This window comes from Lampetra fluviatilis, chromosome 9 (genome assembly GCF_964198595.1).
Source record: "Lampetra fluviatilis chromosome 9, kcLamFluv1.1, whole genome shotgun sequence".
Lineage (NCBI taxonomy): Eukaryota > Metazoa > Chordata > Hyperoartia > Petromyzontiformes > Petromyzontidae > Lampetra > Lampetra fluviatilis.
The window spans coordinates 14,165,746-14,193,526 of record NC_136283.1 but is presented as its reverse complement, the minus strand read 5'-3'; the positions used below and the strand labels follow the sequence as shown (position 1 = coordinate 14,193,526).

Below are 27,781 nucleotides of genomic sequence, written 5' to 3'. Positions count from 1 at the left end.
CGGCAACATTTATTCAATGTTTGAACGTCAACTTAGGTTTCCAGAAGAAATGAAATCATCACCGCCCCATAAGTGTCCACCGATCGCCAAACGATGACGACCCAAGCAAACACTCTCTCCCTCTCCCCCCATCGGCAAGCCTCAACATTCTCCCTCTCAACTCGTGACACAATCAGTGCAATGCGAGAGAAACGGAAGCAACCCCCCCCCCCCCCAGAGACTCCGTGAACACCATGCCTGCTTGAGCAAAACGCCATGGACGGAATGAGGCACTTTTCAAGAGCCGAAATGTCTTCTCGAGATAAATGCGAATCTGCAGTCTCCAGCGGGACTTGCAGTGGCCAATACCCTGGCCGAAGTAATGTAGGATGGCTTTTACGGGCAGCAGGCACGTTGGGAACACAGAAGAGGCTGCTTCGGTTAAAAATGCACAGAGCGCAGGCGGCACATTGAGTGCGGGCATCTCTCGCGGTGTTTAAAAAAAAAAAAGTGTCACTGCCCCCCCCCCCCAAAACGTAAATCGTTGCCACTGAACTCCACGGGGGGGGGGAAGGGGGGGCAGAACAAGCTTGAAGGTGGCAATGGACGGTACATTTGTGTGGATGCACTTAAAACGCAGAGGTCAGCCAGACTTCTTCGTTGAAGTCGCACATTCCAGAAAAATATAAAAATCAACGTCCTCTGAAAAATGTTCCTTGCATTCGCTTCAGGCCAGTGCAACACATCGCACGATGTACGACGAAGCCCATAGGAGACCAGGAAGGTATCGGGAGGAGGTTTGCGAGTGAAATGCATTGTGGCCGTATGGAATTTTGGACAGTGCTGCTGTCGACATTGAGCAGCCTTCATCCAGAAGTGGATTTGGAATGGCTGAAAATGGTATACGTATGACAACATATGCATTTAATGTTAAGAGACTTTAAGCATATATTGCTGAAATGAAATAAAAAAATAGCTTCTGTTGCAACACCACATTTTTTAAAAATCCACACCAACACCCCAGCCATTTAAAAGGTTTGGAAACGCAAAAGACAAAACACACGTTTAAATCTGCCTCAAACTCTGCTGTAGCGTCCGAGTTGACAGTATTAATCGTGCTTGCAAAGTCAGTGGTTGTGAAAACATCAATCTCAGCCTAAGATTACACAGCCTGGCATGATCAATGACAGTGTGCGAACACGACAACACAGGTCTGACCAACTGGGTCCATCCACGAACGCGACACTGCACACCCAATGAAATTTGGCATCTGACAATGGCGTGGCCCATGTCCCCACAGTGAAGGTTTGCATTAGTTTGAGTAATATTAACGTGCAAAATGAAGCACAATCATAAAAAAAGAGAGAAAATGTCATAACATTTCTTTGGCAATATTTTAAACAATGTTATACTTTTGTCGAGACTGTCCGTGGAATTTAAAAAAATTAAAAACGTGGATGACTTGGTCGCACCGGGGCAGGAGAAAGCAAGACGCAGTGTCGACATTTCCTGCGCCCGTCACGGGACGTATAAACGAGCATTCTATTTACTGTGTAGCTTCCTGCGTGGCGTGTACTGGCAGGGGTCTGTGTACATCATGCGGTAACCCGTCAAGTCTCAGCCTACACTTGCAGCCGCGATCACTTCACTCCTAAACCGTGAGGATAACCCCACACCAACAGCTGACAGCTCACAGGTGACAATCGACACTACATTAGCCCTAAAGTACATCTTACACTATTGTTGCTTATTTTGAAATGCGGCATGGCTCATCCTTGAGGCCACAGTGGCTACAAGCATCCACCGTTCGGCAACGTATAACAGTGAAACTCCCACGTGGTCATCGTATCCAGAGGGCAGTGGTTTAGAGAGATGCACGGAAAATCGTGTAACAAAAAGTGAACCCAGGAATGAGGGACCTCGGCTCGTGCCATGGTCAATCTTAACTACTTCCTGCGCGTTGCACCGTTCAGAAGCTAAATGCCAACGGCCTGCTAGCCACGAGAGAGGGTTTCAAGGCAAAGTCTTAGCTCATCATGCTAAAAGGTGCTGTGTGGGTGTTTGGCACGTGGTGCTGTGCGGATGTTTGACACGTGGTGCTGTGCGGGTGTTTGGCGCGCCGGCGTTTGGCACGTGGTTGGCGTTCAGGCGTGTGAGTGTGGTTGTCCCGTTGTTTTGGGTGAGGGCCTTTAGAAGGTGAGGCCGGCCTCGTTGTAGACGCGGAACACTTTCTCGATGGCGTTGACGTACGCCGCCGTGCGCAGGTCCAGCCCCAGGTTGTACTTCATCGCCGTGCGCATGATTTGCTGTTGCAACGCACACGTTCACACACACGCGCACACATACACGCACGTGCACACACACGTGCACACGCGTGCAGGAAAACGTGGCACAATTAGCTCGGAGAGAAAAAAATACATCATCATACCTGTTTGCTTGTTTTTTTACCCGCAAATAAACGATTAAACTATTGTTTTAGTTTAACAGGTAAGGCCCACTGAGCTGTATAGCTCTTTTTCAGAAGCAACCTATCCACAAATGCTATGAAGTGGCTTATCACGTGGAAACTTAGAGCAGCCAAATACTCTAAACGCATGTTGAAAACATGCTCACAAGCAGGCACACTGACCACGGGGAGAGAGACATGCAAACTCTAAATATAAAGGCACCAGGGTTGGGATTGAACCCTCCTGGAAGCGACCGTGGCACCCACAGTTTCTACATGGTCAGAACTGCTTGCCTTAACATACTACAATTCATAGGCACGTAATAAGTCACCAGCCCCAGCGACTTTGTGAAACATCACAATGTGAGTTGCATTTGTACAGATCAGCCTAAGTGTTAAACTAGCGTTCAACAGGTTTAAGATTATCATAACTTGAAAAATAATGTATTCTCATACCCACAACTCAATGTGCTATTATGAACGCAGAAATCGACTGCAATAAGTGGATCGATGGATTGTCGCATACATCATAATTTCACACACATGTCACATATATGCAGCCAGCGAAGGATGTTTCCACCGCTCGACAATTACGTTCATGATTATGATGATGTAATGAGAGCGTCTGAAGGATACGCGACTCAAACTGCACGTGATGCGGCTGACTGATGGCGAGTTCTCTGTTTGATCACCACCACAGGGGAGTCAGGATGTAGGGCACATTCCAATTGCCTACCACACATCCCCCCCCACCCACCCCAAAATATATTTAGATGGTATTGAATGTAGCAGAGGATTTTTTGGATGTCATGAATGTCAAATTGTCAGGATATAATTCAACATTTTCATGTTTTTTTCATTTTATACACATTTAATCGTGCAAAACGAAAAACTGTATATGCTACTACTTTTGCTTCGTCAAACTTTGTACTCTGGTGGAAACAAGAATCATCCTGCGATTTTTATTCCATTTTGCGTGCGTCACCGATCATCGATCCCCACAACCGCCACCTCCCACCACCGCCCCCCCCCCCTCGTACCGCCCCTCCGCTTGTGCTTACTCACCCTTGCGGAGCGCTCCATCGTGTAGGCCAGCCCCGAGTGGACAATGTCCTTCTCTGATGCACCCTGGGAAGCACAGGGAACAGGGGCCACACGGCGGAGGAAACACGGCTGAGCAGCAGCGGACACCGCAGCAGCGGACACCGCAGCAAAAACATCCTCGTGACCACCCACCGGCTTCGTAGGATCGACATGAACCCCGGTTTAACTCGATTGTAATAGCGGAGCAGTGCGTGTGCCCACGTAAGTACATATTCACACGATGACGAATGGCTTTAAACGCGCAAAAAGAAATATGGCTACGAAGCGATGGTTTTAACCGAGCGGACACTGACAATTTTTCGTGCCTTATCGATCTCTTGCGACACATGTTGCTGACAGAAACGTTTCAAAGATTGCTCAGCAGAAGAAGAGAAATGAGTCGGTGACAACATGTTTTAACAATCGACGATGCAACAAGCTTCGACTGACAAATAAGTCTTAAACCACTATTGTGGATTTGTATATGTGTACATGCGCAGCCATTTTTTGTCAATAGGCCACTAGACAAGAGCCGGCCGTGGTAGTTATTTGACCGTATTTCACCACGTTGGTCAGTGTAGGCTGACGAAAGTGGGAGGAGAGGGGGGGGCATAGGTGTAGCAGCATAGCACAGTATAATAATACATTTTCTGTACTGCCCTCTGCTGACAAGTGCCACGGCAGCCTACAAGACCTGTTTTACACATGGGTATTATAATAATTATTGTGTTAGGGCCTTGACACAAGAGGGCCATGACTGTTGCATACGAATGCGGTGAGGTTCGTTGTGCCAGGAGGCTTCAGCAGAACCACCGTCGTCGCCGTGAGTTTGTTGTCTTTCCCCCGCACCTCTGATGAGCACGGTTGACCACGTACGGTTCAACACACATACAACGGACGTGGCTCTTCACCGGCACCTACGGGGCCTTTGTGTGACCGAGCAGAGCGGCAGGGCGGGGGTTTGGTAAGGGGGGGGGGGGCGGCTTCCCTCCGCTGAGACACTCACGGCGATCCGCGCCTGGAAGTCTTCGGTGGGCACGATGGGGATGCTTCCCTGGGTCTTCCCGAACTTTCGCTCGATGCTTTCTTGTACCGAGTCTGCGAGGTACCGGTGAAAACACAGACACACACACGTTTTCATAAACAAAGATAAAAATCCCCCGTGTAGCCTTAACAGACTGAAAGGGCAAGTGCCGTTAGCGAGCACCTATGCAGGCCGGCACGGCACACGAAGGGGTGGGTGGCCTGCACCAACCCTGGCCGCCTTTGTCTCCCCACTGATGTTTTCACACCCCACCAGGTACTCATTTGAGGCTGAGTCGACCTAGGGGAGGCCCAGACCATTTTAGATATTTGTCACTGGTGTTGGCCGTGAGTGGGAATTGAACTCGGGTCGCCGGGTTCGTGCACAACGCGCTAACCGCTACACTACCGCTCCCCACCGGTGAACACACAAACCTGTACATTAACACGGACACTTACACATACATACACACGATCTCGCACATTCACAATGGTGCAAAACTAAAGCTTCCCCATGGAGGTCGCTTGAGCCCACTGCCCCAACACTGATCAGTGAGGGTTGGCCATGGGTGAGGGGTCCAGGAAGGATTCAGATACCACTCACCACTGTTGCTTGTCATGGCGATTCAAACTCTAACCACTGGGTTCACAGTGCAGTGTACTCACCCACTCCACCACCACTACCCAAGCATGCATTACCACTCACACACACGAGCGTGTTCGTGTGCGCGTGCAAACTCATATAGGCGCAAACATGCACGACCCAGCAGCAGCTAAACTAAAAACATGACATACACGATAAACAAATGGTGTGGTTCTGACTATGTAAAGTTATAGGTCAGTGTCGCATAATTAACACTAATTTGATTATTGTTGTTATGAACAATAATAACAGTTATTTAATGATATATAAAGTCACAAAATGGACGGCCATGATGCATAATGGCCCAGTTTAAAATCATAACAAAATAATTCAAGTTGGTTTTGTGTGGAAGTCGGTTCTATTTCTAGGCACGGAGGTTTTTTAGATGACGCTTGTGTACCCAGGACAGCCTCACCGAGTCCCAAGACTCTTTTTCAGGAGGCTCCTGCCATCCTAATTGAGCCAATTCAAAGGCACATTTACAGCATTGGGATGATTGGGCAACATTAGTTAGTGTATTTTGGAATTTTCTTTTCAGGTACGGGGAAAAAACCGAGAATCCAGAGGAAACTGATAGGTGCGAGGAGAAGTGATGCCTTGTGGGTCACTCACTCAGCAGGTGGTAGTTGGACTCGCGCTCGTATTTGAAGGTCAGGCGCCCGTAGCTCACGTGGTTGAGGTTCTTGAGCCACTCGAAGAAGGAGACCGTCACACCGCCCGCGTTCAGGTACAGGTCCTACAAGGTGGCACAGAGAGACCGCCGGCTCCGCCTCACAGAGTTCACACACAGCGCGAACACTGAAGCGCCAATACGTACTTCACTAGAGAGATTGCTGAAGTAACAAAAAAACAAAACACCACAGATGGCAAGACGGTTCCCAACCCCCCCACTCCCCCCCGACCCTTTTCCCCGTTAATTTTGCTCCGTTTCCCTCGCCTTCCCTTCCCCGTATAAAAAATCCGCACTCCCGCTCGCAGCCCCGACGCTCGTAGTAGAGCAGTGAGCCCATTCCACTCGCTTCTGCCCGTGGAATTTCCGTGCCCCCCTCCCTATTCTGGCTCGTGCTCTGTACCGGGCTCTTGTCAGAATAACAGAAAAAAACCGCAGATATATCACAGACTACATGTTTCCTAAGACAAGTTTCCCTTCGCTTTACGCAGTGGTAGTAGATGTTTTCCAAAAAAAGTGGCGTAACAAAGCGAAACAGCACGAGGAGACAGCTGCCTGCCGAGTAGCGTGTACGGCGGTAGACATGACGTTGACCCATGTCCGACCGCGCAGCCGCACGTAGAGTTAATTGAGGGCGACATCGCACAACCCGAACCCGCGTAAAGCGAGGGAAACCTGTAGGAATAAGAATACATTTTGAAATAAGAAAAAAATGTATGTCTACGTTGGTAAAAAAATTAAACTAGCCATGTTTGTCATTACGACTGTCTAACAATGGAAAAATGTATAAGCTGACAGTACTTAATTGGGTCAGTAACCACATAGCAACATTGCCCCCGACTAGCAGAGCGTACCTGTATGTGAAACGCAGCACCCTTGTGATGGACTTGCGCTAAGAGAATCGTGCGAATACCAAACGTGCTCGTGGTCTGATTGGTTTCTCTCTGAAGAAGGGCCATTTCCCGAAACGTTAGCCTGTTAAATATGAATTTGTAAGACAGTGCCAAGGATGAATGAAGTAAAATATTTCTTTATATTAGTATACATTTTGTTGAAAGACACTGGCAATAATCAGATTATTATTCAGCTTGTTTACCCAAAAAAGCCTCACGGAGTCTCCGAGGCACTATTTCAGGGGACGCCTGCCAGGTGTTCCCAGCAGGGTGAGATATTGCTGCTGCTCTGTGTGTAATCCTGTCACGGAGTAATTTGCAGGTATTTTTGTTTTGCATTGGAATGTTTGGCCAATTACCACAGTGGCAAGATGTTAACTACCCCGCCTGATATACAGGAGGATGTAGGTTCGATCCCGACCCTGACGCCTGCTGTATATTTGGAGTTTGCATGTTTTTACCTTCCACATTTAGAAGCGTGCGTTTCGAATATTTGGCTGCTATAAATGTCCTCGTGATGGCAAGCAAACTTCGTTGAGTTATCATTTGTGGACAAGTTGCTTCTAAAAAGAGCTACAAAGCTCAGTGGGCCTTACCTGGTGAAATAAAAAAAAAATGTAGTTTATTGTTTGCTGTTTTTTGCCAAAGGAGGAAACCGGAGAACCCAGAAAAAACCCATACACAGGACAGGGAGAGACAGAAGGTACAAACTCCACGCAAAAGAACGCCCCGAGTGAGGAATCAAACCCACGCCGCCCTTCTTGCCGTCAGGCTCAGGTGTTAACCACTATGGCAGCGGCGGTGCCACCACCCAGCCCACTCGGCGAAGCCGCTGCACTACGGCGGGATTTGCCGTAAAACGGGAAGCGTGCCACGCACCGGGATAACCATGACGTTGTTCTTCAGGAAGATCTTATCCGCGTCGGGGGTAGTGGGTCCGTTGGCTCCCTCCGCGATGATCTGCATGCAAAAGCACGATCGCACGGCACCGTGGGGGGGGGGGCCCAACCCGCCGGTCACACCACGTTGCTTTCACTGTTCCTAGGCAACGCAATTTCAAACTGTAGCGCAGACAATGCAAGCACATCTCCAGTAGATACTGCACGACGATAATGGAACGTGTGCGTTACGTGGAAAAATGAAAAATGGGGGGGTTGTGGTGGGTGAGGAAGTGAGGGGGTAGGGGTAAGGGAAGTGACAGTATGTTGCGATTAAAGACGTTGTATGGAGTCATAGGCAGAGGAGGAAAGGAGGTTGTTTGAGAATGGGATCTTAGCCGGAAGGCAGTTGGCTGAGCGGATGGGTTGGGGGAGAGAGTTGCAAACTACGGAGGCAGCTGCAGAGAAGCAGTGACCTCCCATTGAGTGGAGTTTGACCGAGGGCATTCTCTCCTCATGTTATCCCAATCGTGCTATCAGCGTTGCGTCACGGGAAAGAGAATGCATTCGGATCTCTCGCACAGCAGCACGACTGTCTGTGCTAGATAACTGCCCACAGAGCTACCTCCTAGATCCCTTCCAGATATCTCTGGTCAGCACAGTAAGTGGCTGCACTTTGCCATCTGCCCTGCCACAGAGATTAATGTTAGCAGCATGACAGTCAAACCGATATATTTTTCACTGAGATTTAACCAAATAAAGCGGGCACATTTCTTTCAGGCGATAGTTTTCTCACTGCAGTCAACGGTGACCGAACTGAACCCATCAAGTCGCTACGCTTGAGAGCCCAGTTTAACCACAGGCTCGAACCCAGTATCTCGTCGGTGCAAGCTCAGCAATCTGACGTCTGAGCCCCTGCGGCCGCCTGGGCTGCAGGCTTTAACGCAGGCCCTTGGTCGCTGGAGCGGCAAGCGAAAGAGAGGGGAAGGGGTGATGAAAAACGAGGTCGCTTGACCCCACTGCCCCAACGCTGGTGAGTGCAGGTTGGCCATGAGTGAGAGATCCAGGAAGGGTTTAGATGCCACCCGCCGCCGATATTGGCCTTCGTAGCGATTCGAACTCCAACCACTGGGTTCACAGTGAAGTGCACTCACCCACTCGACCACTACCCAAGCACGGAAAACCACTCGTGCACAAACCCACACCGCGTTCGTGCAAATTCATATAGGTGCAAACTTGCAAATATAACGTGCGCGACCCTGCAGCATGCAAAATAAAAACCTAACATACATGACAAATACACAATGCGGTTCTGACTATACAAAACCATAGATCAGTATCAAATAATTAACACTAATTGACTGCTGTTATTAACGCGAATAAGGCATGCGGGCGCCTGGACTGCGGGCTTTAACGGAGGCCTTGGCCGCTGGGGCGTCGAGCAAAAAGAGGCGGGAAGAGGTCACCGAAAATGAGGCCGCGTGTGCGTGCGTGCGTCCGTTAGTGCGTCCGCGCGTGGTTCCCCACCTTGGCCTTGATGCGGTGGGCGTTGAGCCTGGTGAGCTGCTTCTCTCCGGCGGCCGGGATGAGGATGTCGCACTGCGCCTCCAGGATGTTTCCGTCGTACGGCTTTGCCCCAGGGAAGCCCAGCACCGTGCCGTGTTGCTGTTGGGCGCCAATGGCAAGAGGCGGATCATCAACGACGTGCCAGAGACGTGGTCGCGGGCGAAGAGCGGTGTCATTGCGCACGGGAGGCGATTGTCACATGCACTGCGCTGATCTCTCATGGCTCAAATTCGTAAAAAACGATAAAAAATATTTTCAAAAACTATTTCTATTTTACCAGGTAAGGCCCACTGAGCTATAGAGCTCTTTTTCAGAAGCGACTTGGCCATAAATGATAGCTCAACGAAGTGGCTTATCATCGTGTGGAAATTTATAGCAGACAAATACTCTAAACGCATGTTTCTAAATGTGGAGGGAGAAACCGGAGGACCCGGATAAAAATCCACGTGAACAGAGGGAGAACATCCAAACCCCAAATATACAGGCGTCCGGGTCGGGATGGAACCCATGACCTTCTTTATACCAGGCGAGGTATTAAACACCCTGCCACTGTGGCACCCTCTAAAGGCATTGGAAAGGCCCCATATAAGTCAAACTCGTGGTGAAGACTATATAGAGCCCTTTTCTTAATCTGCTGCTGGATGACGATCTCACCATCCCACGCAGGTCGTGGAGGTGCTCTGACAATGGTGAAGTTGGGAAGCATAAATGCACGAGCATTTAGTACATTCCAACATTGGATGTTGCCGCAATGCCCGCTTCTGTCCGACTCTGTAGCAGAGCCCGACAGCCCGTCCACGAAATCCTGACGTGCGTGGTGGTGTTGGCCCATCCGAGCACTATCCAGGTTCAAATCTGCTTGGCTTCCGTGATCTGTGCCATCCACGCTCCTATCTCAGCATTTTTTTCTCAACGTGGCGCGTTACAAATCTTGGACTGATTGGTCTGACGAGGTCGGGCGCATTCCGGGCGATTTGGTGAAGACCACAATTGTTACTCACAGATGGCTGAATGGCAGAACAGAGCATACAAATGTGGCAATACTAATTAAGGGTTGCTCTCCTGGGCATGTTGGCAGCTTATGACAGCTGTCAGTTCGCCCTTTCCCATTCCGATGACGTATGTGTACATCATCAAAGTGAAATCAGAAGGAAAAAATAACTTTATCGGTACCGAGGTTCTCACAAGGCCACGCGGGAGGGCTTGTGGCAGTTTGGCGCCAGCTATCGTAGAGTGCAATCATGTCGCTACACTTCTCTGCGGCGAGTACAATGTTTTTAAAAACAACGTCGCGCAACACCTCTCTAAATAAAATTGAACGCTGAGCCGTGTGCGCGTTCCAAGATTCAGCGGTGAACGGAACCCCACCCTGCAACTTGCGGACGTCTCTGAACAGGAAAGAGTGAAACTAAAAAAGTGAACAGGCGTGGCAGTAAGCCAGGGTGCGGTGAGCACGGGCGTGCATCTCACGAGCTTGTACTCCTCCAGGTCTTTGGGGTCGATGCCGCTGGGGTTGTACAAGTTCCCGTCGAGCTCCCCGATGCCCACGCACTTCGCTCCAGCCCGGTGCAGGTACCGCATGGAGTGCAGACCGACGTTGCCAAAGCCCTGTTCATGGCAAAAAAAATGGAGAAACGACGCCACGCGTTCAAAAAGTCTGACCCGTTTCTCACGGGTCAGGGTTATTTTACATTGCAGTGCACCTGTGTAGGCCTGCAAGCGATGAATGAATGGTTACAATTCTGTCATTATTCTCTGTAATGTCTGTAACGTATGTCTCAGTCATTCTGTCGTCTCTAAATTGTTTCTTTCGTCAAGTCTTGATTTTAGTTTCTCCCAAAGAGGGAAACTAATAACTTCAGGCCTGCAGTATTATATATACGGTAACTAAAGATCCTTATCTGCTCTGCAACCCCAAGCCCCGAAAACCACAATTATGATAAAAAATTTAAGCCCAGACTTCCCCCTAAAACCATGACATAAGCTTCTCTATCCTGTCAGTCATGGGAGATGTTTGATACTACTGCACAGCGCTAGTCAAGACGCGTTGGTAAAAAGGGGGGAAAGCCAGGAATGGTTCAAGTATCACTTGCCACTAACGATAGCGTTGCTGGGAACCAAACTCAGATCCGTTGTTGCAAGTTGCCCAAGCCACAGAAAACCGTGTTAATAATTCCCAAGATGACGTAAATTCCAATGGCATTTAGACCGAATTAACCGAACTACAGAAATGTATCGAATATTCGAGGAGCAGGAGAAACATCTTTAGCCGTCTTGCCTTGCTGCCTTGTTACTGACCGTACATTATGTATTATCTCGTATAATCGTTCTCATTCGTCAATCTCATTCACTGCAACCATTAGCAAAAAATAAACATTTCCCTATATCACTCAAGCACGCGCGCGATTCGACGCACGTACTGTCACAAGCGCAAGCACCGATTCGGATCGACTAGTCGTCGTCCCGCCCCTGCATGCGTGCGCCCGCCCGTACCTGCACAATGAAGGTCTTGTCCTTGAGCCCCGGGGCCAGGCCCACGGTGCCCATGAGCGACGCCTCGTTCATGAAGTTCTCGATGCCGTGGAAGACGCCGCGGCCCGTGGCCGACACGCGCCCGTGGATGCCCCCCTGGGTGATGGGCTTGCCCGTCACGCACGCGTGCGCGTTGATGTCCTGTGGGAGGCAGCGATTCGCGTCACTAAGATTTGTTATTTTTTGCCTGCTCAAGCAGGGAGACGTTTCTTACGTCGGTCTGATTTAAAAACATAATGTAAAAATAAGACGAATGAACGTTTGAAGGTGAAGCACCGATGAGGACGGAGCCTTTGATTGGTGTACGGTTATATCTGCTTAGTTTCATACGGCCCACGGCCACATGATGATGCCTTCCACTTGAAAACGGTTCTCAAAAAGATATTTATCCATCACCGCGAGCATCTTCGCCTCTCTCATCTCATACTGGAGGGCAATATTCAGAACCTGACAGCAGTGTTTCTCATGTTCACGCTCAGTCACTTCTATCATTTCAAGAGCCTCTTCATACCCGTGAGACACGCACGTTATTTTTCGCATGATATTTATCATTGGATAATGTTGAGGTGTGCGAGCGTGTTAATGTGTACTTGGACTTTGAAAGTGCGGCGCTGGTAGTGCAGTGGTAAGCACTCTGCGCTACAAACCCGGCGTCCCGAGTTCGATTTCCGCGAACGACCAATAACAGTAGCGAATATATGAACCGGTCCTGGGCCTTCCCTAGGTCGACTCAGCCTTCATTGACTACCTGATGCAATGTGTAAACATCGCCACTGGGGAGACAAAGACAGCCGTGCGTGGTCCTGGTCACCTACCCCCTCGTGTACCGTGCCGGACTTCACAGGTGCTACTCGCTAACAGCATTTGCCCCAACAGTCTGTTCAGGCTATACGGGGCATATCTGTCTTTCCACTTTCAAAGTGCACCGAGCCTGGCACAAGCGACATGGTGACGTCATCACTAGTTTGTGGCGAATGGCGGCTGTTGTTGTTGTAAATGTGTGGCCTGCCAAAAGCATCTGCAAGTCCTTTCCGGCCCTCGGTATGGATCCAGTTCATTACCCCTCCCGTGGTCTCTAACAAATAATTATTTAACAATTTGTATTTTACCAGGTAAGGCCCACTGAGTTATGTGCCTCTTTTTTTAGAAACGACCTGGACTCAAATGATTTCTTAAGAAAGTGGCTTATCACGTGGAAATGTATGGCAGCCAACCACTCTAGATGCATGTTTATAAATGTGGAGGGAAAAACCGGAGGACCTGGAGAAAAATCCACGCGACCACGGGGAGAGAGACATGCAGACTCCAAACATGGCGTCTGGGTCGGGATCGAACCCACGACATCGTGTATACCAGGCAAAGCAGTTAACATCTCGCCACCGTGGCTCTGCTGGAGGTGGTGGGGGTGGGGGAGGGGCAGGCGTGTGCAGGGCCTTACGGTGTGGCCCATGGTGTTGGCATAGGTGTCGGCAATCCACGACATCTCGCGCTCGCCTGTGCTCATGTCTGGTGCTGGCACATCGATGCCCGGTCCTGGCGCGTCACAAGGGCAACACAGGTGAGAAGATAGCCCCAGGTGACACAAGTGAGATGATACCCCCAGGTGACACGGGTGAGATGATACCCCACATCCAAATCGATGCTCAGATCCTTGCGTGGAGTGTGACTGTACACTACTTATACATTGTTACGTTCTCAAACATGTGATTTGGCATCTAACATGTCCCTATATATTGCCAACGCAATATATACTGTGCTGTCATGAAAGCCCATCGTATTGTCAAGTTGGATGAATCAAAACAAACATCAGAGCAATTCACTGCCCGCACCCCCATCCCCCAACTCAACACAAACTCTGGCTCTTACCGATAAAGCCCTTCTTGGCCAGCTCGATCGTGAAGCGACGCGTGATCTTTTCCAATTCCACGTCCTGTGAAAGCAACGGCAGAGAACGGGGGATGCAGGGGAACCCGTGCCACAGTGTTAACATTTTCATTGAAAAAAAAAAATAATCGCCAACATGTGAATATCAATTTCAGAATGTCAAATTTGATGCTCTTAAAAGCAACGCGCCTGACCAAATCTACTTTCTACTTTTTCTTTTACCAGGTAAGGCCCACTGAGCTATATAGCTCTGTTTGAGAAGCGACCTGGCTATCACAAATTATATCTCAACGAAGTGGCTCATCACGTGGCATTTATATTGGCCAAATACTCTAAATTAATGTTGTTTCTAAATGTGGAGGTAAAAACCGTAGGACCTGGAGAAAAATCCACGCGACCACGGGGAAAACGTGCCAACTCCAAATATACAGGGGTCAGGTATCGAACCTACAACCTGCTGCATACCAGGCGAGGGAGTTAACATCTCGCCACCACTTGGTATATGCACCCGATCTCACCAGAACTCAGAAGCTAAGCAGGTCTTAAGATGTGGTGAAAATGCTAACAAACATGCTCTAATAATATATGCATTGTCTTTAAGACTGATTTTCATGTTCACCACAAGTACGTGTGGTCCATGCAGATTTGATTCCTTGCAGAAAGTTTATATTTGGTGTTTGTACATCTTAACACCCGTTTTATTGTCAGAAAGGGTAAAACCCATTCTTATTTTTTTTCCTACTCAAATACTCCCAACGCGTGTTTCTCTTTCACAAGCCCACGCTGACCAGTGTGGTGAAGTTTGGCAAAATAATCACCATGGCAGGGCATGCTGTGGTGGGGGAGCCTCTTATCCAGCAATGGATTGACATGGAAAAGGACTCGGTCAGAGAAGGGATGGGGGGGTCTCACACTGCGCCCATTGGACAACGCTGATTTTCACGCCGTTATCAGCACTTGTTAATGGTCAGCAAAATACCGGATCGTTAACTCGTACAAGGAAAGAAAAAACAGCAGTTCGCATTTTTCTTTTGCAGACGAAATGTGTGCCGCACTGAAAATCAACAGGTCACCACGCAAATTACTTTTTTGCACTTCGGTTTTAACCAATTATGATTATAATGCCACTGTGTTGAAAATGCTGACATTGCCACAACTTTGCAATGTATTAATAGATTAGCCAACAGCACCACCACCACCAGTGCACACCATTAATCTATGAACTCTGGCTAAGGTTAACCCACCCCACTCCCAACTCCCAGCCAGGTTTATCTGCCAACGTTTAACACATGCCATCAAATATTTTCTTTTACAGCCATGTTTTTTCACTCGCTGTATCTCACAAAAACCTAATCCCAATCCATTTGGGGCTGCCGAAGGTTGCGGACAGGGATCAAGGTACCGTCGGAGTAGCGCTTCTCACGTCCGGCGTGGTCCCCAGGATGCAGACACAAAAAAGACAAAGATTCCGCCCCCCCCCCCCCCCCGTGTAGCCTTTACAACAGACTGTTGGGGCAAGTGCTGTTCGCGAGTAGCACCTATGAAAGCCGGCACGGTACACGAGGTGGTGGGTGGCCAGCACCACGCCAGATCGCATTTGTCCCCCCAGTGGCGATATTTTTAAACACAACACCAGGTGCTCATTTTGGGCTGAGTCCACCTAGGGGAGGCCCCCAAAACCAGTTCAGATAATCGTCACTGGTCTTTTCCGTGAGCGGGAATCGAACTCGGGATCCCGGGTTCATAGCGCAGAGTGCTAACCACTGCACTACTGCTCCCCACTGCAAAAACACACGCAGGCGCGCACACCCACAATTCCACCAATCACCCAGTGGCATGGGTTTACACCCACACGGGCAAAGCTCACTGTAGATAGCCTGCACTAACAATGTGCGATTTTGCATCGCCAAGTGCAATCACAGTTAATTATCATAGCAAAAAGATTAACAATAACATCGTACAGATTCAGCGTTTCTGGTATACGTTGGGGTAGAGTGATGGTGCCGTGGTTAGCGCATTGCGCGATGAACCTGGCAACCCGAGTTTAATTCCCAGCCACGGCTAATAACAAGTGACCAGTGTAACCGGTGCTGGCCATGCCCTTAACCAACCTTCGATGACTACCGTGGTGGGGCTTGGTGGAAGAATCCCCATGTCCCAAAGGCAAAGGAGGCTTTCACCCATATTGTGCCCTGTGCTGTGCAAAAGATCAATAAATATTTTAATGCTTCGACTCTAACGTGGCTTGTATAATTCATGTAAAATAATTTGCCAGAATTAATAAGTGATGACACATCCCATTAAGTGGAGACAATGATTTTTCTAAGTGTACGAGGACTAAGTCCTGTAAAGATTCCCATTATCACAAAACTTCATGGGCATTCATTCCAAAACACCTGACTTTGCATTTCAATTAACCATGAAAACTGCACCAAACCGGCGTTAGTCGTGATCATCGCACCATTATTATCACGGGTCAAAATCCAGGCTGTTTATGCTTGCAAAACAACCCACTATCTGTCACTGGGTCCCATAGGGTTGCTGATAGCTGTGGAGATGCAGTGTCCTAGGAACTTAAGCAACATCATCAGATTTTAGGTTCAGCATAATTGTCCGTGTGAAAGACTTTGGTACAGGCTCGAACTTTAGATATCACACGTTTCAAAAGGAATTTGACTCCAGGGCAATATATGTAGGATGAAGTGCGTGCCTGCATGCTGTATACACACCGAGTAGTTTCTGGGGTTGATCTTAACTCCAGCTTTTGCACCTCCGAAAGGCACATCTACACACAAACAAGTGACACAAGTACACAATCAGTCAACGTTCAGACAACGTTTCCGGGAGGTTCTTTAATCAAGGACATTAGTGTGTTCATACTCTCCTGCATGCGTATCACATCACGTGCGCCGTGTATTTTTTTCACTGGTCAACATAAATGCAAGCGGATATATTTGTAATGCTTTCCAACTAAAGTTGAGAGCTATGGTGCAAATACAGGTTGTTAAGATGTTCAAACACCAAATAGACACCAATTGCCAAGGTACATTGAGGGAAAAAAGTATTTGATCCCCTGCTGATTTTGTACATTTGCCCACTAACAAAGAAATGATCAGTCTATAATTTTAATGGTAGATTTATTTGAACAGTGAGAGACAGAATAACAACAAAAAAATCCAGAAAAACGCATGTCAAAAATGTTATAAATTGATTTGCATTTTAATGAGGGAAATAAGTATTTGACCCCCTCTCAATCAGAAAGATTTCTGGCTCCCAGGTGTCAAGTAACGAGCTGAGATTAGGAGCACACTCTTAAAGGGAGTGCTCCTAATCTCAGCTTGTTACCTATATAAAAGGCCTGTTCACAGAAGCAATCAATCAATCAGATTCCAAACTCTCCACCATGGCCAAGACCAAAGAGCTCTCCAAGGATGCCAGGGACAAGATTGTAGACCTACACAAGGCTGGAATGGGCTACAAGACCATCACCAAGCAGCTTGGTGAGAAGGTGACAACAGTTGGTGCGATTATTCGCAAATGGAAGAAACACAAAAGAACTGTCAATCTCCCTCGGCCTGGGGCTCCATGCAAGATCTCACCTCGTGGAGTTCCAATGATCATGAGAACGGTGAGGAATGAGCCCAGAACTACACGGAAGGATCTTGTCAATGATCTCAAGGCAGCTGGGACCATAGTCACCAAGAAAACAGTTGGTAACACACTACGCCGTGAAGGACTGAAATCCTGCAGCGCCCGCAAGGTCCCCCTGCTCAAAAAAGCACATATACATGCCTGTCTGAAGTTTGCCAATGAACATCTGAATGATTCAGAGGACAACTGAAAGTGTTGTGGTCAGATGAGACCAAAATGGAGCTCTTTGGCATCAACTCAACTCGCCGTGTTTGGAGGAGGAGGAATGCTGCCTATGACCCCAAGAACACCATCCCCACCGTCAAACATGGAGGTGGAAACATTATGCTTTGGGGGTGTTTTTCTACTAGGGGACAAGACAACTTCACCGCATCATGTACCGTCAAATCTTGGGTGAGAACCTCCTTCCCTCAGCCAGGGCATTGAAAATGGGTCGTGGATGGGTATTCCAGCATGACAATGACCCAAAACACACGGCCAAGGCAACAAAGGTGTAGCTCAAGAAGAAGCACATTAAGGTCCTGGAGTGGCCTAGCCAGTCTCCAGACCTTAATCCCATAGAAAATCTGTGGAGGGAGCTGAAGGTTCGAGTTGCCAAACGTCAGCCTCGAAACCTTAATGACTTGGAGAAGATCTGCAAAGAGGAGTGGGACAAAATCCCTCCTGAAATGTGTGCAAACCTGGTGGCCAACTACAAGAAACGTCTGACCTCTGTGATTGCCAACAAGGGTTTTGCCACCAAGAAGAACTAAGTCATGTTTTGCAGAGGGGTCAAATACTTATTTCCCTCATTAAAATGCAAATCAATTCATAACATTTTTGACATGTGTTTTTCTGGATTTTTTTGTTGTTATTCTGTCTCTCACTGTTCAAATAAACCTACCATTAAAATTATAGACTGATCATTTCTTTGTCAGTGGGCAAACGTACAAAATCACAATGGGATCAAATACTTTTTTCCCTCACTGTATCATGTCTGCATGAACCAGACTCGTTTGTGTCATTTACCACAGGTGTGGTTAATGCAGACATGACCATCCTATAAGATTGAGAGCATAGATTCCAAGAACACAGGATGAGATGTTACTATCCTCTGTGCAAGCACTTCCAAGAGTTCATGAACAGCGAGCCTGGTGAAATTTGGGGAGCGCATCGTCAGTAGTGTACCTTTGGTTCCTAGGGTGTTTCGGCCTTTCATACTACTGTAGCTAAAGCGGGTGTTTCCAACATACTGCGAAGCATGAAAAACTACAGAAATGGGAAGCTAACCCATGACTGTCCCATTGGGGTCTATTCCCTCCTGTCAGCCGTCTCTACGTGCCGCCACAAGTACTTTCCCCTGTTGTCAGCTGATCTTTCTCAGCAGTCACTGGACAAGTCCAGATATTCAGATTCCAAGAACACAGGATGAGATGTTACTATCCTTTGTGCAAGCACTTCCAAGAGTTCATGAACAGCGAACCTGGTGAAATTTGGGGAGTGCATCGTCAGTAGTGTACCTTCAAAGGGTAATCAAATGCGAACAATATGAACCAATGTGTAGAAAATAGATGTGTTGCTATTAGAGTTAGCTGATTAAAAACCAGACAAATTGAACCAAGGGTTGCACTAATATATTTGCCCTGACAGCCACCAATCAGTTTCAGTACTGATAATCAAATACTTCTAAAAACAAACACATGTTGGAAAGAGTTGCATAAGTCATGCATACACAGGCTCTTCCCTAACGAGTTTAAATTTCTTGTTGTATGTTTGGTGAGAGTTTGCACTTGGTATGCCATTGCAAGTGAACATCGTGTAATTGTGTGCATTATTTCTCCATTTCCACCACCCTTTACCCCCCCCCCAGGTGAACGATTAAAACGTACCCACGACAGCGCACTTGTAGGTCATGAGTGACGCCAAGGCCTTCACCTCGTCGACGCACACGTCCATGCTGTAGCGGATTCCTGGGAGTCCACACGCACCACATCACAACACCAATCACTATTTGGAACCATAGAGCGTAAGAGAGAAGGTCTGAAGCCTGGACTTGAACAGGCAGTCAGGATGTATGTATGTATGCTGAGCTCCATTTGCACTGGACATAGTCAACCATGCTATCGGAGGTACGGGGAAGGACAACAAACTAAATACAAAAATTAGTTCTAAAGATATGAGTTTTCAATATAGCAAATTTAAAAGTGCATAGCTCCAGTGGCTTCCTAATATCGGAAGGAAGAGCATTCCAGATGGCCTCAGGAGTGCATCTGAAAGTGCGCGATGTGGTAACCATCTTTGTTCGATGACTAGCCAAAAGCCGCTGCGAGGATGACCGGAGTTCACGTGATGGTTTATGCTCCTTGACGAGATCAGCAAAAAGCATGGCGAATGTGTGACCTCCCACCCAACAGAGGTTAACCAGGGCTTCGACAGAAGACCTTGGTTTGCCGAGGTGGTGATGAGAGGGACAGAGGAAGGTGGGGGCCAGTCCATTAGTCCACGAGCGGGGCATAAATCAGTGCTACCTAAGGTAACACAACTTTAGTCGTACTCAATTATTCACATGGCCAATAAGAGTAGTTTATTTGATAACCCACTCATTTCAAATGGTTATCATGTAATTCACTGTTTTTGGCCACATTATGATATTGAAAATGCTAAAGTTATGCAACCTCAGATGGTATAGACAAAATAAACTATTTAAACTATTTTTCTTTTACCAGGTAAGGCCCACTGAGATATATAGTTCCTTGTCAAACATGAGCTGGCCACAAATGATAGCTCAACGAAGTGGCTTATCATGTGGAAATTTATAGCAGCCAGATACTCTTCAAGGCATGTTTCTAAATGTGGAAGACCCAGTGAAAAATCCACGTAACCACAGGGAAAATGTGCAAACTCCAAATATACAGGTGTCAGGGTCGGAATCGAACCTACAACCTCTTGCATACCAGGCGAGGTAGTTAACTACATGGAGTAATGGGCACAAAAAACAATTGCTCATCTGTTATCGGCGAGTATTGTACTGTGCTTATTGAGTTGCCATGTACGATGTTGTTCAGCTATGGACCTACAGAACAACACAGATAACAACACATGTATTTACACATTCTTGGAAGTCAACATTTCTGGGCAGCAACAAACATTTATAGACTTGGCAAGTGTGAAACAATGTGATGCGGTGGGTCAAGTGGCCGTCCGTGTGCTATATATGTAAACGTAGATGGCTCCAGATTGGAATGTGTGTTAAAATGCAACGGTGTCACACAGTTTGATTTAAACCTCACAGAGGAAAGGAAAAAAACAAGATGGCCCACATTTTATTGGGTATAAAAATAACTAAAACTGAAGAAATTCATCAATAATGTTGCCCGAAGAGCAAACACAAAAAGGGCCACTGCCCGAGACGTCTCTTGTAAAACATCGCCTATTATATTATACGTACTCTTTCCTTTTAGGGTAGTGTTATTGAAGGATCTGTAGTGCTTTTGTTATTTGTGTTTTTGCCAATTCAGTATTACAAAAATGTGTCTGGGGGGGGGGTGCTCGCTGGGTGTGGCGCACAGACAGTAGATGTCATTCCTGCAGCTTTCAGCCAAAGGCGTGGCCATTTAAAGCACAAAGAAACAACCCGTGTAGAATAAGGCAGTGTTCGTGTGCATTTAATTTTTCTTCATGGGCTGGGGTCACCTGAGTGTGAGTGGTGTGTGCCCCATGTTAGACGAGGATGCTCACCAAGTTACACCGACGAGTGTGGGGAAGTATGGTAACATGTGTATCCCACCATCGCCTCCAATGCCAGTTTTGGGAAAACCTCCATCCAGCAGTGGATTTATCATAGCTGACAATGCTGATGTCTTAATGTAGGCTCCACTGCCTTTGTAACGCGATGATAACCCATCACTCGTTTGCGGGTGTCGTTGGACTAATGAAGGCTCAATATGGGATCTTTATTGCCAGTATTAAAATATAACAGGTTTTACCCTTTCTGGCAATAAAACAGACATCAAGATGTTAAAACACCGTACAGAATCCTTATTCAAGGAATCCTGTCCGCATTAACCACACGTACTTGTGGTGAACATGCAAACAAAAAACATGCTCTGATAATATTTGCATTTTCTTTGAAACTGATTGGTCCACACCAGAGACAGCTTTCTTTTGAGCCTCGTCTCAAAGTGTTAGACCAGAGAACGCCAAAAGGCGAACTGCACAAAGACAATGCACTCTCAGGGAATTTATAGCTCGGGGTGAGCAGCTACAATATGCTGAAAAACATTAGGGGGCCCTTACAAATCAGAGCCCCATTAAAAGATGCCAAATTCCAACGGCCCTCACTTAATGACGTCGCTCTTCGTCTACATCAAGGATGAGAGGTGGGTGCGGCGGGTGCCTTGGCTACATTTAGTTTGCTCTATAAGGAAAAGTTGCAAAGTTTCAATGAGACTAAGCCAATCAATGGAGGCAGGCAGCCCACTCGACACGATTATTATGTAACGTGCAGTCCTGCGCATTCCAAGTTTTCCATTGCCGTCAGAGCTGCGAATGCCGTCGTGCCTATGACCTCTCTGCCTGTGCCAAAGTCCAGCGGGACAATGTACGGCCCCTGTCTTTGGCAGAGGGCACGGAGAATTTGGAAATAAAATATCTGTGGGTAGTTCAACAACTCCGGACGTGCACTTAAGACGCTTCAAAGATGTGGGCAGCCATGAGTTTAACCAAGAAGTCCGTTTTAAATTGGGTCATACACTAAACACAATTTAGGACTTTAATTCAGAGATACATCGTTTGTCATAATTTCTTGATGAGGAAAAATTAATCCCCAAGGCCATCATTTCCTTCATAGATCATGTTGCACCTTCAAAATTACACCAACATACGAAGGGACAGCACTCGCGAGGTGCCGTGTGCTGCCCTCAGGTGAGATCGCCCCACCAGGTGACAACAGGTGATGCTGCCCCTTGAAAGAGTGACGTTTAGGTCACGTGACACATGCTGCCCACATGGAGATATTCTGACCAGGCGACACGTGCTGCCCTCACGTAACAAGTGCTGCCCCCGGGCGAAATGACACAGATGAGATGATCACCCTATGTGACACAAGCGAGATGACAGATTTGGGTGGCACAAATTATACTTTAATTGTAGGTGACACAGGTGAGATGATGACGATAGCCCCAGGCTACCCCTCACCACCAACCACCACCATCATCACCTCCTTTGCAGGGCGTGCGGTGCTGGCTGTGCTGCGCGCGGTACGCCTCGATGACCTCCCACTCGCCGTTGTCCCTCTTGATGGGGAAGCAGACGCTCAGGATGTGGTTGCACGGCTTCACAATCTTGAGGATGCCCCGCACCCGGCGTCTCTTCTCTTCGGGCGACTCCCTCGTGCGCAGGTCCTCCACCAGCTTGTCCTCCACGATGCTCACGCCGCGGTCGAAGAAGCCCTCGACCATGCGGAAAAAGTTGGGGTCGTCCACGTCCGTCGAGTCCGTCGAAGCCGAGGACGCCAACGTTGCCGTGGACGAGAGCGGCCTCGCGGTCGGAGCAGGCCCCGTCAAGGCGACGCGGGAGGCGGCGGCCCGCAGCGCGGGGAGGCTGAGGAAGCGGTGCATTGCGACGGGGGAGTCGAGTCGAGTGCGGGCGGTGGTGGTGGTGGCGGTGTGGAGTAGGCGAAGTGAAGCGGGACCCGGGGTCGGAGTCTAACCGGGGTGAGGTGGGGGCGGGGGCAGTCTGAGCTCAGCTGATGGGGCGGATGTGACGTCATCGGCGGTGTTTGTGTGGCCATCTTGGTGAGGGGTAAAGTTGATTTGAGGGAGTCGCGCAATGGGGGGTGGTGGGTGGCGGCCATATTGGTACAGGAGAGCCGAGTGGTGGTGGTGAGGGGGAAGCCGAGTGGTGGTGGTGGTGAGGATGGTGGGGTGATGGTGAACTGGTGATGCTGGTGATGCTGGTGCGTGACTGGTTTAACTCCATTGACCCCCCCCCCTCCTCCCTTATGATAAGTCCAATGTCCGCCACGGTTCGTGACAAAAACAACAACTATGAGACTGTACTGGAGTGTAATGAGAGTGGTTGGCGCCTCGCGTTGTGAGTTCTAGCAAGCCCCTTCGCCAACCCGCGCTGAACCAGCGTGGTGAAGTATGGCCGAACAACCCCTTATGAGCCCACACGACCTGGGGAGGCCTCCATCAGCAACAGTGGGGTTTGCTTGTAAACAATAATTTGTATTGCATTGTCAACATGAGCACTGTTTCGACGCGTAATGGGTGCAAGCTGAATCCACGTGCTCACACAGATGTGTGTGTGCTTATTTAAATTGCACAATTGCGGTCAAAGTCTTAGCAAATCATTGCGTTTCTTTTACAGCGTATTGTGTTTCTTGTTTGATCAAATGTTCGGTTTTGTTATTAGAATTCTGATAGTATTGTCGGTACTCTGTGTTTTATCCCAGGTTTCTCGATTGAATAAGAGAGCTGTGTTGCGGCAGTCCTGTATATCAGACAAGGTCTTCGTTTGCACGCGGCTGGCGGGCGGAATGAAAGAAGATTCGACAGTGGTAAGTGCAGAGCTCCCAATTTTCTTAAAGAGAAAAAAAACTACTTAGAAATGCTTTCTAGGAGCGTGCCGCTGTGTTAATTACGTGTCGAACTTCTTTCGCACCGTACGTAGCCAACCACCGCTATTCGGACATGCGGGTGGAAGGACAACAAACTAAACACGAAAGTCACTTGGGATGAGCGAGGATTTGTATTCGAGTCTTGACAGTCGGGCACACGCAACTATCCACGTGTATAATAGTTTGTTGGGGGGGGGGCATTTCATGGAAATAAATATTAACTGTTACATGCGTCACTCCAGTGGGAATGAACGCATCAAATTGATTTATTTTGGACTTTTAATTATTTTGGAACGAGTGCGGCTAGTGTTGATTTAAATCGTATGGAATTGTTTAGGAATTTAAACGGATTAGAAAATAGTAAGCACACAAAAGACATGTCGATGGGACCCTTTTGCCAGTATCAATAACATTTATGGCATAACACAGGTGTTATAATACCATATAGACACACACGTCTGTGTCCATGCATGAGCATACAACGTTTAGATCACCAGCCTAAAGGTTTTAATCCAATGTTTTCCAGCAAAGAGTTTGGTGATTCCACAGTAACGGAGTGAGAATATCAAATGCAGTTACATCAGAGATGTTTTACTAAATTGTTGCACGATGGGGTTTCATCCAGCAGTGGATTGGCAAAACAGGTGAAGCATGTTTCGCATCAACCTGCTATGAAAGAAAATGACAAAACGAAAACCCCCGATTCCCTTTACATTTTGTGAAGGTCAGATTCCGTGCCCTGTTCTATAATGAATTTAATTGATTTAAAAACAACAGACAATATGCATCCTCATATTTGATTATTGCTATGTATTTGTTAAAACATGAAAGCCCTGGTACCGGTTTCGAATCCCCAAAAAATCCGAAAACTGGGGAGCTCTGCTCTACTGGACATCTGTGAAAATGAGCTATATAGCTCATCGGATTCCTTCAGTACTAATACACATTCTGATTCCAGCCCCATCATAATATCGTGACCATTTAAACACAAAACTGCCGAGCAGAGAGCTTATTTTCTCTATGAACATTCTCATGGTTGGTATGTGAATAACATCCACAGACATAGCGAGAAGTTTACACACATACTGGATGTAATGTGAAATGAAATCTGCCCTACTCATGGGTTAGCGAGGTTGTCTAATAGCAAGCGTCCTTCACTGCTCTTGCTCGGGTCAACGCCACGCGCGGTGGGGTCGTGACAAGGGGGCGTTGTCCGTTTCGTGCTCGCAGCCAATGGCAGGAGGGGGTGGTGTCCGCCTTGTTTGCCTGCGGGGAACCCGGTAGTGGGTGCCACGTGGTCTCGCCAGCCCCACGTGTTGACAGAATTGTTTCGGCAGTGGCAGTGTTTGCTAGTACGCGTTGGTCAGTAAGCAACTTTGCGATATTATTTATAGACTGATGTGATATAATGTAAGGGAGATGTTACAGCCCCGTTTCCGTCCACTGCTGGATAGAGAGTCCTCCACCCGCTCCAAGTTGGTCATGAGGATTGTTTGACCAGACTTTGCTGGTCACTGCAGGTTTGGGGACTGCAGGACGAGTTCAGAGATTACTCGCCACTGATGTTTTAGACTTGGCCAGGAATTTAACCGGTTTTATAGCGCAGTACACAGACTACAGTTTAACGGTTCCCCATGTGATAGGGTATTATACTGTGGACATGTTTAATGTTTGCAGGGCCAGACCTGTTTGTGTTTGTGTGCCATTACCTTTAATATAATTTTGTGAGCCGAAATGCGACGTTTTAACTGCGGTACTTCTACAAGTTTGTCAACCCTGTCAATGTAAGCCGCAGGCTGTCAACTTTCAAACTTTTACCGCATGCTGATTTTCAAAGCTAATAATACTGCATGATACTTTTTTTTTATCAGACAATCGGCAAGCACGTTATTTGGACGTTATCGTCCCTCCAACCAGCCAGTAAAACTTGTTCAAAAAAAAAAAACTATATTATATAGCAAGGTTGGCTACGTTCGGTGAGAAAGTAGTTCAACATATGAAGTATGGTGAAACCCCAACGTCTCCACCTCCCCACCCCTGAGTGACCTCTCGCGCGTGACAGCCCTCAGGCCCCCCACCCCCACATGCCTGCCCCCCAGTCGCCCTCCACCCGCACCTGCCTCCTTGCCCCCCCCCACGCACCCACCACCCGCGCTTACCCTCGGTGCCCCCCCCCCCACTCTCTGCACGCCCCCTCCCCTATACGTGCTGTGTTTCGCATGGTCTCCAGCCAGACGGGTGGCGTGCTGGGGTGGGTAGCCAGACAGACAGTCAGCCAGCCAGCAAGCCAGCCAGCAAAACTTCTAAAATTGTACTAACTTATTTTACCAGGTAAGCCCCGCGAAGCTAAGTAGCTTTTTTTCAGAAGCGACCTAGCCACAAATTATAGCCCAAAGAAAGTGGCTCTTGTGGAAATGTATCCCAGCCAAATACTCTTTTAAGTGCGTTTCTAAATATAATATGAATCCGATGCAAAATGTTTCTTTGAAAATTTTTATTTAAACACAGTTGCCGAGCACAGACCAAAACGCCCAAAACGCCAAGCAGCCAGCAACAAACATCACCTTTGAAGTTGTTTTAGCTAAGATATACAGGCAGACCTCGCTTAGCGCTCTTGATGCGTTCCTGGAGAAGTGAGCGCTAATCGAATCAGTGCTAAAAGAGGTCATTATACCGTTGTAAAGATGGGGATGCATTCCCGACAGCAGCATTATTAATTTAGCATGAGCAACATATTATGGGGCTTCATTGGGGTATCGGTAATAGCGCTAATATTTCAGATGGGAAACAATATTTCATGAGTAAAAATATTTATGTATTATTACAACATTCATATTATGTATTGTAATCACAAGGCCATTCTACTCCTACAAGGCAGCGGTGGGAGATGGGGTTGGAGGAGCTTCTGCTGCACTCCCAATCTGCGTCATACTCAGAGAAGAGATCCAGGACCTCCGTGGTCTTCATAATGCCCTCGGTCTACATTTCTGTGGTGAGGTTTCTTTCAGTTGGAGCCTGAGAGTCTATACTGGTTCCGTGGGTTCCCACCTGACTCAACGATTATACTGTAAATATTAAAAAAGTTCGATAAAAAATGTTTTATTCGTGACTACAAATAGTGATAATCGAACCTCGGGGGGAGGAGTGTCTGTTTGGCTCAGCGTTTGTCGCTCTCATTGGTCGAACGACTGATGGGGGTTGGGGCATTTCCTTGCCCAGCGCTGCTGCATGTTCTCACTCGTAAGCACTTTATAATATTTTGAGTTTCTTCATTTGTTTTAGTAAACAACAAAATCCAGGACGTAGAGCGCTTCAACGAATCGGCGTGTAATGTGTTTCTCGAATTGAGCAAGGTTGTAGCTGATGGGACGGAATTACAAAGTGGGGCAGTGTAAGAAAAGCAGGATAAATGTTTTAACCTGCAGTACTGTGGTTGGACGCAGTACGGACTAGAAATGATAGTTTCAGTCGACCGAGTCATCGGCATGGGTGGTATGCACTGCGTGGACTTGGCCACTGAGTTGTGCGGAGTTTGGAATTGATCCAACGTGCCGCGGGTTTTGCGCGAGAGAACGCCTCTCCATGATCAGCTCGTGTCACACGAGGTGGGGGGGTAGAGGAGAACACAGACACCGCAGTGTTCATGAACGCCCCCCAATGCTCGTTGGCCGAGGGTCGGCCACTACCCCCTCAGACTCCAATCGGCAGCTCCCAAGTTGCGTCAGTTGTGTTCAGTTGAGCTCTGTCGTCTGTATGAACCTCACTGGAATTCAGTAACCGGCGATAACTCGTCACCGGCTTCGGTAATTCTGGTCACTGTGGCTACAATTAGACATTTTTTATTCTCATTTATCGTTCACTATGAGTCTTATGACCAGATTAAACGGGGTGCACCCACCCCATCTCGTCAGATCTCAGAAGCCAAGCAGGCT

General features: G+C 47.9%; 2 protein-coding genes across 7 annotated transcripts in view; one reads left to right on the top strand and one right to left on the bottom strand.

Annotated features, from left to right (window-relative positions):
- On the bottom strand, positions 1–22,942 carry GLUD1 (glutamate dehydrogenase 1). The gene is made up of 13 exons (XM_078859878.1): positions 22,446–22,942; positions 19,117–19,197; positions 16,327–16,382; positions 13,580–13,643; positions 13,152–13,246; positions 11,675–11,854; positions 10,652–10,789; positions 9,143–9,280; positions 7,617–7,697; positions 5,787–5,910; positions 4,515–4,606; positions 3,491–3,553; positions 1–2,285 (listed from the first exon to the last, which is right to left on the bottom strand). The coding sequence occupies exons 1-13, from the start codon at positions 22,843–22,845 to the stop codon at positions 2,169–2,171; spliced, it is 1,629 nt and encodes a 542-aa protein (XP_078716004.1). The 5' UTR covers positions 22,846–22,942; the 3' UTR covers positions 1–2,168.
- SHLD2 (shieldin complex subunit 2) overlaps positions 22,825–27,781 on the top strand; it is a 39,235-nt gene continuing 34,278 nt past the window's right edge. Inside the window, exons 1-3 of one of the 6 annotated variants that reach the window (XM_078859874.1) lie at positions 22,825–22,941; positions 23,685–23,789; positions 26,724–26,841. The gene's annotated coding sequence lies outside the window, so the exon portion shown is untranslated. Of the gene's footprint in view, positions 22,942–23,084; positions 23,184–23,684; positions 23,790–26,704; positions 26,842–27,781 lie in introns of those variants that run through there. The other 5 variants (XM_078859872.1, XM_078859873.1, XM_078859875.1 and 2 more) reach the window with 5 other exon arrangements.

Bases quoted from the DNA above. Each gene is read 5' to 3' on its own strand.
- GLUD1 (XM_078859878.1), bottom strand. From the start codon at position 22,845: ATGCACCGCTTCCTCAGCCTCCCCGCGCTGCGGGCCGCCGCCTCCCGC. The intron at 10,790-11,674 runs GTACGGGCGGGC...TGCCATGAACAG, and splicing joins ACAAGACCTTCATTGTGCAG to GGCTTTGGCAACGTCGGTCT. The intron at 2,286-3,490 runs GTGAGTAAGCAC...GCGTTGCAACAG, and splicing joins CGATGGAGCGCTCCGCAAGG to CAAATCATGCGCACGGCGAT.